Here is an 11,287-nt window from a genome sequence, read left to right on the forward strand (position 1 = left end):
GTTCTTCAATGCAGCCAATGCTGCCTCTCCATTCACAAATGGAACAACACAGAATCTTTCCTTTGAGGACAACGATGTAAACATCTTGGCCAGAGAAGACAGATGGTTTGAAATAGGAGTTACGGAATCCATCTATGTCAGACTGGAACGGTGGCCACCTACAATGCTGTAATGAGTTCTCTCCCCAGACAACTTAACAACCATTCACACCCAGGCTATCCCACCTATTGCAGTCACTATATTCAGAGGTCTCCATGAGAACTCAGCTGTTTCTTATCTTGGATCACTACAAGTGGGTGCACACTTCCGAGGTTTTACGATGCACACAAGAACTCCAGAAAACAACTGGTACTTCTCACTTGGAATACTACTTGCCTCCAGGATTGCAATGCATAGTAATTTGACTGAATTCAAATGTATTTAGAAATATGCAAAAATCAAAGGACAATACAGAACTAAAAGAGTGAAAGACTGAAGCTCCACTATCGTGGGGCCCCTCTTAAAGATCTAATTATCATTTTTGTCTCCATTGTGGGGCTGAAGAAGTGTTTAGATAAACTAGTTTGGCAAATCACACTTAGAGCGACAACATTTTGGAACTCAGCACCCAGTGATTTAATAGAGCGCTGCAACTACATAAATAAATAAACCAACTCTCATGTACCCATAAGAAATCTTTCAGAGCAAATTTCATAGACCAAAAGTTGTAAGCAAGTTGCCTTACACTGCCTTACTTGCAAAAATTATTGCGCCATTTTGAGTTTTATTCGCCTGTCGGTTTGACACAGCAACACCATTATAAATCTATTTTTGGATGTTAGATAACTTCCTTACAATTTCTGGTCAACTGGTACCTCTCCTACGCACCTGGCTCTTGAAATAGATATGCAATTTTTTTTTCTGTCAGTGTTTAAATGTTTTGGAATCCTGCTGTATAGTGAATATGCATTGTCGCGTAACTGTGTTTTTGTTTATTTTCTTAACAATATGGTTATCTGTGGCTCCTCCTCAGGGAATATGGATGAAATGACAGGGTCAACCCTGTCAAATAAGCAAAAGCATACATATAAATGTTACTAAAGACAAAGACCAAGTGCCATTACTGCACCACACCGCCACATTACCCTGAACCTTGTGCTTTACTGTTTATCACATTCAGATGCTCTGCCCGTTAGTTTTATAGTTTCATTAATATTTTCTTATTTCTTCCAGAGTGATTGGTAAGGCCTCCTGCAACAGTGCACTAGGGTACAAGTGTGCATAATTTAGTGTCTGCCGATTTGATTTAATTCAAATGTATTTAGAAATATGCAAAATTGTAAGAACAGTAAAGATCAAAATTAAATATGTTGTCATTTTTTTCATTGACACCTCTTATAGATGTAATAATGTGTTTGTCTCCATTTGGGGATGGGGGAAAACTTGCACCCTGCAAACATCATTGTTGAGAAAAGTACTTAAAAATATACTTAAATAAAAGTAAAGATATTATGTGAATTCTCTATAAGTGAGCACCACCCATATGAATAGTACTAGTAGCTAAATTCTTGAAGTGTCAGGGTTAGTGTCCCATTTGACAGTACTTCAGTATTCAGTAGTCATTTTCTGGTAACGAATGTACTTAAAAGTCCAGGTTGTAAGAATTTCCAACTCGTCAAAGTTTCAGTGTTTGATGAGTTGGGCATGAGACTCAAATATCGACTCTCTTACAAACTGTTAAGTATAGAGAGTAAAAATAAAAGTACATTCATACATACAGTTACATGTTTGATTGATAATCTGATCCATTATTCAGCATGTTTCTGATATTGGAATCAATGTTATTGATAAGATGTTGATGAAGCTTCTCAGTCAGCCAGGTCATGGTAAATCTAGGTGCTTCTTGTAGGCAACTGGACTTGTTTCAGTACCTTGAAGATATTTCACTTCTCCTCCAAGAGGCTTCTTCAGTTCTAACTAACTGGAGAGGAGTTGGCAGGCTTTCAGCCTCTGTGGGGTGTGTTCCTACAGAGTTGTTAAGGACATTTGGGTAATACTGACAACATTCCTATCTCTACAAATTATGTTTCAAAAATAGGACATCTACAGAGCTTGTAGAAAGGTGCAGAATAGACAGTCCATTTTCCTTAAAAAACAGTATTACGTTTAAGAATCAATCATTTTAAAATGTTTGTCAAATTGTACTTAAGAACAATACTTCAGTAGTAGATTTACTAAGTTACATCCCATAGCTGTTGTCCACTTATGAAGTCTTTTTATATGCTGCATCTAACCATTACTTTATCATATTATTCAGTTAAAAACTGAAAGTCTTCAGACAGTCAGCGTTGATGTCTGAAGTTTCATTTTATGACATTCAGTCTCCAATTCTTTGGTTTGAAGTGCTGGAATTTTCCATGACTCACTGATAACAGTATTTATATGATAGTGCATGGACATTGCTACCTGAATATCCATTGCTTCCTCATTGCCATCGTGAGCTAGATCGCAGTGGGGTTGAGTTTCATATTCTTAGGAAATGTAGGGAGAAGTGCAGCTGCTCAAGATAAGTTTCACTGACCTTCTCAAAAACTTTGGCTGATTGAAAGAAGGACGTAAGTGTTCTTGCGTTAAGCTCTCTGGCTGCCACCACGCTGTCATTCGAACGCAGTCGTTTGTATTATGTGTAGTTTGATCATAGGCAGCCATTAATCTAGAAAGTAAAGAAACGTAGAATAAAAAAATAAAAAAAACGAATTCTGGCATTGTTTTATGTAAACCAGTGCTCCAGTTTCTTTATATCACCCACAATATCACTTTGATTATTTTACACACACCTTGTCACAGCAAGCTCTCCATACTTTTATAGGTTTATAACACAAAAGTATGCCAGTATGTGTCCTGTTTGACCTTTGCAGTAGGCAGGACACTTTATCCACCTCAGCCGACATACACCTCTGAACTGTCGTCACGTATATTTATAATTACTATTTGACATTTTATCAGATCAGCTAGTTAGCCATTTTACCAAACTGGCATCCGGTACTACTTATCTGCACACTCTGTGCTCGGTGGATTCTGTACTCTTGGGCAAAGTGTAACCCAACCAACATAAAACCCAACACTGCACCATAACCATTAATAAACCAGCGAAAATCTGGTGTTATCAGTTTTATCACACACACACACACACACACACACACACACACACACACACATTCACCGTTATGTTAGGTAATCTAGACAAACACCATATTAATACTAATAGAAAAGTAATATTGCTGTTATTGTTATCATTGTTAAACTTTCAGCAAGTATTTAAGGTCATAAGGGTCAGAAACAGCTGGTAAACAGCTCCTCTGCTCCTGTTGGTATTGGGCATTTTTTGAACTTGTCCAAGGAGAGCTGAACTACATGTGTAACACAATAAGACAAAATGTGACTGTAGTTCTGTTGCTGTGCTACTACTTTTACTCTCCGCAGGCTCCATCTTTGGTAGGTATTCATCGTTATTTAGAGCGGTGTGTCTGAGAACAAATATCAAGCAAGCTGAACCCACTATTTTCATAACAGTCTATAAGAGCACATCCTGTGTATGTATAGACCTGCTAGTCAGGTTCAGAGCAAACACCATACACTGTAAATGTTGACTTTACTTTTCAAAAGTCAGAAAACTGATTACCTCACAATAACCAAGTTAAAGTCGACTATGAGCTAAAAAAGTTCAGATTCACTCATTCACACACACATTCACGCTGATGGCAGAAGTTGTCATGCAAGGTGCCAGCTGCTCATCAGGAGCAATTTGGGATTCGGTATCTTGCTCAAGGACACTTTGACATGCAGCTAAGAGGAGCTTTGAACCAGCAACCTTCTATTTATTACATTTTTTTTTTTTTTTTATCGAGATGTCCCAAAAAGTCAACTGCTCAGACATTTGTTTTTTATCCACACATGCTTCTACTTGGTGACGTTACGAAGTACACACAGATTATCGTTCATGTTCTTATCACACACAGATCCCATTGATTCCTTATCAGGTTGTATCAGTTGTATAAAACTGATTGTAAACTTGATGGAATAAAACGGACATGATTCACTCACTTAAAAAGTATCCACCCAGAGAATATTTGTGTATTAAAAATGATTTATCTTAAACAGTTACACAGCTGTGAATCTCACTTGCTAAAAAAAGAAAAAAAGAAAAAAAAAAGAAAGAAAAGAAAAATTCTACTGATAGTCTCTACAAGACTCAATGGTTTGATGGTGTTTTTTCACCTTGTTTAAGCTATGTTTGATTTGTTCCTTTTTTGCGTACTTAGTGTTTTAGATTTTCTATCAACTTGTTGAATGTTTGAATGAATTTCAATCTAAAGCAGTACCTTCCCTGCTTGACACATTACTAAGTTAGCTTGAGTCAGATGTTGTTATGTTTGGACAAAGTATTTCCTTCTGTTTGTCACCTTCGAGCTAAGCTAAGCTAACCGACTGCTTCCGGTAGGTTCAAATTTAGAATAGAGACATAAGAGTGTATCAGTCCTCTCACCTAACTCAGCGAGCTGAATGATAGGAATGCACTGATGTTTAAAATGAGAATTTGGCGGATAACCAATTCCAACACCAATGTTTTACAAGTCTTGTTTTTGTTATTTATTCTCTCTTTTTGGTCAAGGAAACAAAGAAACCATCTTTATCATAGAATAGCTAAAGCGTTTTAATGCCATCTAACCCTGCCCTTTAGTACACTTATCTGTGAATGGCCATTGAGTCAATGATTTAAAAAACACCCTTTAATATTACCTTCTTTCTCATGAAGTAGTACCTTTTGGAAAAATAAATCAGTCAAAATCCCTTTTATACTGCTGTACAACTAAATAAGGGGAGATTTTAATACCTAGCCCAACAAAAAAAAAAAAATGCACAACATAAATGAATGTAAGTGTAAAACAATAAGAAACAGACAGCTTAACATTTTAACATCAGCCACTGACGCTGGTGAATGTCCCCTTTTTTGCTGATAGGTCTATGTCAGTCAGCCACCCCTATTTCAGCGTAGACCAAAAATGGAACATCCTTTCTAAATGGCCCAAAATTGTATTGTATTGTAACTCACTCACTCGGCGCATATGGCAAAACACTGTACATCTCTGCTCCTTCTGTTTGGTGTCCATATCATGTGGCCAACGGCACATCATGCACCACCTGTGTGGGTTCCACCACATATACTGGTATGGAAATTACATGTACACACACATATTATGGGCTATGCTTTACAAATACGGTCAACACATTCCCATCAACAGTGTCTTGGAAACTGACCATCAGGGGACAGTTGTGTTGGTCACTGGGAAATATTGGCAGCTATGACTCTTCCACACCGTTTCCATGTAAATGACTGTGCTATGGTGACAGTGTGTTTTCAGCCACAGTCTGCCGCACCGCTCACCAAACAGAGCAAACTGAGGGACGTTCACGCAGACCTGTGTTGCCTATCGGATCGATCTTTACTGCTCCTGGTACGTGTGCTGGCTGGCTAGTGCCTCTGACTCAAGGACAAGCTGAAGGAAACAACTGCAAGAAGAGAGCAATTTACTCTGTAAGTGTTTCTATAACCCAAGGCCTGGTGTGGGGTGCATCGTCGTACAGCTTTCTAGCAATCCTGGCACAAATGTAGCCCAAACAACTTATCGGTGAGGTCACTTTTGAAGGGCAACTTGATGGGGGGCCAGACTTTTAAAAACTAAACAATAAAATCGATAATTTGCCGTGGCCTCCAAAATGACCAATATGAACCTTACAGCAGAGGTAGCAAAACGAAAGAACATAAAAGGATCAGACGGAGAGGGAGACTGGGATGGGGAGTGTTAATGACCATGCCGCCCTCTTCCTGGATTTTCTTACTTAGTTGCTGCTCAGGATGCTTTATCAACCCAAGATGTGGCTATATGACATCCTGGGAATGAGCCTCAGCGATCATTCCTCTTTGTGGTGCATATAGGAAAAACTGGGACAAACCCTTCTGATTCTACATTTAAGTTTAATAGTCTTTAAATTTTAGCTAACTGACGTGAGGTTTAGTTCACTTTCAACAGAAATTGCCAGTAAAAAAGTCCTTCAGAAGGTATATTTTTTACTTTTATACTCTGAGTACATTTCTGAGCCTGTACTTTCTTACTTTTACTTGAGTAAAGAAGTTGAATCAGTACTTTCATCAGCGTCTTTTTTTGTTTTGGTTTACACGAGTAACTGTACTTCTACATGAGGAGAGGATGTGTGTACTTTTGCCACATCTGCCGATTTGGCACCCTGATAATCAGGACATTTTCGATGCCTTCCAAAGCTGCTGAAATGAATTGTCAGACTGTTTCCATTACGGTAAATGTTTGGTTCCATCCAAGATGGGAAAAGATTGTAGTCATTGTTAAAAGTAACTTGTCGATAGGAAACAGCAGGTGAAGAACACTCCACTTACCCAGCCATCCACCTTTGTACTGTTTAAAAACTGTTTACATATACATCATGCTACTTCTGCTTTTTTTTGCATGCTATATCTGGACTTGTTTCAGTTGCCTGCAATATAGCACTTTGAATAACAATGACCTGAGTGACTGAGAACTTTTATCACCATACTTCTGCTTTGGCGTCCGAGAGAAATAGTTTAGAATAATACGACAGCAACAGGTATTTGTCAGGTAAACCTGATGTAATAAAGAAACAGCATGTGAGCAATGATGTTATTTTTCTCGTGAGGCTGTCACCAAGACGAAAAAGACCCTTGACAGACTTTTCATCATGTATTGATTATTGTTCTCCACGCAGTTGAATTTAAAGAAGTTCTTTGTCCACCCACACTTGTTTGTAGAAGTTAGAGGGCAATGATATGTATGAATGTGCCATATAAAACCCAAAGTAGCCCTGAGGTGAACTGTTATAAACCTATTACATCAACACATGCGTCGTCTTCCCGGTTGTCAGTGGTGATGTATTACAGCAGCAACACACAACCATAAAATAAATGGGAGGGCTAGGGACGATTGGGTGGTGATAACGGGAGCATAAAAGCTGGTGTCTGAGGATATTATTTATTCTGACGGGAAAAAGAAGAGCATCATCACTGGTCAGCATCTCGGGTAAGTAACTCAGCTTTACTCATGAAGTCCTAGATCTGTTAGAGAAGATCAAAACTCTGCGAAGGTACATCTCTCGTGCAAAACTCAAACATCTGTGTGACATTTCGATTAATCATGTTAGGTGAAAATCTTATTATGTGAAATCACGACAGATTTTCGAGTTAGTCCAAGGGTTGTAAGCTGTAATCACAAAAATATGAAAGTTTTATACTTCTCTGCTTTATGTTTACTATTGTGTTATTCATTTATATATATTTGGTATCTTCTATCTGTCAGGAATTATGGAGGTCAAAAGTGCAGGATTGTAAAACAACAAAACATTTTTTTTTTTTACGATAAGATTCATTTTCTTAAAATATTATCCACCCACATCATCTGTCTTCATCCCTATGTGGGCTGCTGTGCGTTTCTTGTAAAAGCAGATTTGGGTCAGCCATAAAAGGGATTGTAAACTCTGTCAGCAGATGAAAGGATTGACAAAGTGACTTTTATAATTCCACCCGTTTTTTTTTTTGTTTGTTTTTTTGTTTGTTTTTGACAGTAGTTGATATAATTAATGTGGTTTTCAGGCTAAAAATACATTCCCTGTTTCTGACCCTGGAAAGTTTGACAAGGTCGAATGTCGCAGATATTGAAAAGTACACATCGCATGTGGGCTTGGCCCGGAAACGAATTCAGTCTGTATGTCTGTGCTTTCATGTTTTCCAGCCAAGAAGCCTCCAAACCAAAGAGCATCTTTCGGGAAACCAGGACCCTGTTTTTGTGACGCTGAAATTTCACTCTTCCACAATGAAGCAGAGTCTGAGTCTGGTGATTCTTGTCCTTCTGGGCCTAGGTAAATAGGAATCAACGCTCACTGTCAACTCTAGAATACTTTTTATTGAGGGTTTCCTTCAAAGAGCTAAGAAGTTGCAACTAAATATAGCATCAAGTCGGTCTTAATTTATCTCATCTCCTAAAATTTCTATTGTGTTAAATATTTGAATAAAGAATTTGAATTGTTATGGATTTGGCCCAGATTTGACAGTTAGTTGGCAAACAGACCAGCCAGTCATAGAGATTTTTCCAAACCTGTCGACCCAAAAGCTGTTCTTATCGATACAAAGCTAGCGATTAAATGATTAAACATTTCTTACAACAGGTCACCCAGTTTCAGAAAGTTGTACTGAATAACATTTTTTTTATAACAGTGCCTCTAACTGTAGAAGTTACACCAGTGAGTTTAGATGACCAAACCCTGGTATGTTATAGGAGCACGATTTAGATTATTGTGATCTCTAAACACAAAACCATCCCTCAGTGTCAGCTGAAGGTGATAGTGATGCCTTTCGTCGCTTCCAGTAAGGTTGCCCTCAAGTGTCGCAAGACATGTGCAATAAACTGTGAGGCGGACATGAAGAGTAAATGCGTGGAGGTTGGGTCGAGGACAATTGGACACGTGTACCTCGGACCAGCTAAAACAGGCTCGGCAGCTTCATCAAAGAAAGATATCAAGGAGAAGTCTGACTGTCCTCACACACCTCTAATATAACAAACAGGCGACTAGAAAAGATAGAGATACGTAGCTTCCTTTGTCAAAAGTGGTCATTGATCACTTGTTCCTAGGTACTGAATTACTTCCTTTTGTGTGATTCTGGCATTGAACCGATTTCTCTCTGAGACCATTAAAACACTTTGAACGTTGTACTTTGCAGAGCTCAACCATTAGTTTAAGGTTCAGCTGATGGCCTGATTATTATTCATGTGACAGGGGAGGAATGGATTTCATGGTGTTGGCACATAACTTAATGAATACTCAGAGGAATGTCATGAACACATGTGACACACAGCACATTTAGCAATATTCTTTAAGCCTCAACTAATGCATAGCTTACTTTCGTTTATAGCAAAGATGACGGTTGAACAGTCGTAGTCTAGAACATTTCTGATGACAGAAGATGAGGGTTGTTAAACGGACGTCATAGTTTCAGAGTCATAAATGTCGATGGTGTTTGTTTAGAGGGCTTGTCCTCCTCCCCGTCATAGCTTTTTAAACGGAGCTTGGACCAAAGTTTGGGTCAATCACTAAAATTCTCAGTAAAAACTGAATACTTGATGATGATGAAATATAAGACGTGTCCCCAACACTGAAATCACAGCAAACAAAATGACTTTGAGGTAGCACTAAAAATCAGTGGTGAGCTTTTGCCAAATAACTACTGAGATATAATCAGTACATGTGCTTTGCTGCTAGCTGCATTTGTGGAATCTAGAGCCAAATATTGTGAAAGTTTACCATACATTTTTAATTTGTACATATTTTCAATCATGTTTTTTTTTTTTTTGCTTTTACCAACACAGTAGCCCTGTGTGTAGCACAAGACCCCACGACTACAGCGACCAAACCGTCTGAGACACCTCAAGCGACAACTCCATCAGCGAACACAAATTCATCAGAGAAGCCCACACAGACAGAAGCAACGCCTCCCTCAGCGAACACAAATCCATCAGAGAAGCCCACACAGACAGAAGCAACGCCTCCCTCAGCGAACACCAGTCAGACAGAACCCACCCCTACCACCAATGTAACCGGCACGCAAAAGCCCCCAGTCGACCCCACTGTGAGTGCTGATGATCCAGGGCTGTCAGATGGTGCGATCGCTGGCATTGCCATTGGCTCTATTGCCGGGGTGGCTGGTGTTGGTGAGTACAATACAAGCACACCCAATACGTAATTGCCTCATAAATAACATCTCATCCCGTTTTCCATTAATTTTGACTGGAGGTTTGACATCAGTCTATCAAGACATGCACAGTAATTGAGAAAAAACAAAACAAGGAAAAACTAGTCTTGTATATTCATAGATAGTAGCTATCTATCTATCTATCTCTCTCTCTCTCTCTCTCTCTATATATATATATATATATATATATATATATATATATATATATATATATATATATATATATATATATATATATATATATAGATAGATAGATAGATATATATATATACACAAGCAGGATTAAATTATGCCTCGAAGTAACTCAACCTCCTTAAGATGATAAACATTAAAAAGCCTTTGTCTTTTTTCAGGTGGTGGTGTCTTTGTTATGCTGAAGAAATTTGGGAAGATATAAATGGCAGTGGATTGTAAGCACAAACATTTATCCAAAGTACTGACTCTGTTAACTGGACAACGAAGAAATCCTAACATACTGTCTGAGAGGCTCATATCAGAATAAAACAATATGTATGATATGATAATGATGTTATGGGCCAAGAGGAAGACGTAAAAGTAATTGTTTGTCTGGCTGTGGGTAAATAAATAATCACTCTCTTATGATACAAGATTTTTTTTTTTTTTTTTTTAAATTTTCATCTTTTAGTACTTTTATTTTGAAATAGACAGAAACACTTTGTAAAATGGATTGAATGTATTTGCCAGAAGTGTTTGGTTTTGAAAAATAATCCTTCACATCCGATATTTTTGGTCTTTTGGTTTTTATTATAGAGGACAGATTCAGTTAACAATGACAATTTTGTAATAAATTGCTTTCATTTACTTTATTTTTTATGATGGAAGGCTATGGGTGTGTGTGTGTGTGTGTGTGTGTGTGTGTGTGTGTGTGTGTGTGTGTGTGTGTGTGTGTGTGCGCGCGCGCATGTGTGCAAGAAAAAATGTCTTTGATTTGAATGATTTTAGTTGATTGTAAATTACATTATATTTTCATGTTTAACTTAACTGTGTATTCACTGAGTGGAAAGGAGTTTGAAATCACTCTGTACATTCAATAAATAACTGTTCCTCTCCTTTTCTCGTAATTGACTTCCTTGACATGTTATTACATCTTCATAATTTACCAAAAGCTGCCTGGGTAAAGTCCGAATCTTGATAACATAAGTACTTCCATGTAGGCTTACTGTTTGTTCACTTTATGAGGGTAGCGAGGTTACAGTCTAATAAATGCACAAGTCACCAGAAACGAAACACGATGAAAGACTTCAATTAGTGGTTGCAGCATACAATGAGATGGTGGCTCAGCACAATAAACCAAAGTTCATTCTTGACAATGACAGTAGTTCTTTGTGAAAATAATCTTAAATACAAAGCCACCGAAACGCTTTGAGGTTCACCTCATGACTCAGTAATCAGTTACCCAGGTAAAGACTGTCTAAAACGTAGGGCAACTAATAA

General features: G+C 38.0%; 1 protein-coding gene across 1 annotated transcript; it reads left to right on the forward strand.

The window, feature by feature from the left end:
* The first annotated feature begins 6,959 nt into the window (after positions 1-6,959).
* Positions 6,960-10,914, forward strand: LOC119031960 (proline-rich receptor-like protein kinase PERK9). The gene is made up of 4 exons (XM_037120813.1): positions 6,960-7,109; positions 7,818-7,944; positions 9,450-9,791; positions 10,186-10,914. Exons 2-4 carry the CDS (start codon positions 7,899-7,901, stop codon positions 10,227-10,229), a joined length of 432 nt encoding a protein of 143 aa, XP_036976708.1. The 5' UTR covers positions 6,960-7,109; positions 7,818-7,898; the 3' UTR covers positions 10,230-10,914.
* The last annotated feature ends 373 nt before the right edge of the window (positions 10,915-11,287 follow it).

The sequence above is a fragment of the Acanthopagrus latus genome, chromosome 13 (assembly GCF_904848185.1).
Source record: "Acanthopagrus latus isolate v.2019 chromosome 13, fAcaLat1.1, whole genome shotgun sequence".
Classification (NCBI taxonomy): domain Eukaryota; kingdom Metazoa; phylum Chordata; class Actinopteri; order Spariformes; family Sparidae; genus Acanthopagrus; species Acanthopagrus latus.

Excerpts from the sequence above, each read along its gene's own strand:
- LOC119031960 (XM_037120813.1), top strand. The coding sequence starts at position 7,899 with ATGAAGCAGAGTCTGAGTCTGGTGATTCTTGTCCTTCTGGGCCTAG. Across the intron at positions 7,945-9,449 it reads TCTTGTCCTTCTGGGCCTAG|TAGCCCTGTGTGTAGCACAA; the intron begins GTAAATAGGAAT and ends TTACCAACACAG. Across the intron at positions 9,792-10,185 it reads TGCCGGGGTGGCTGGTGTTG|GTGGTGGTGTCTTTGTTATG; the intron begins GTGAGTACAATA and ends GTCTTTTTTCAG.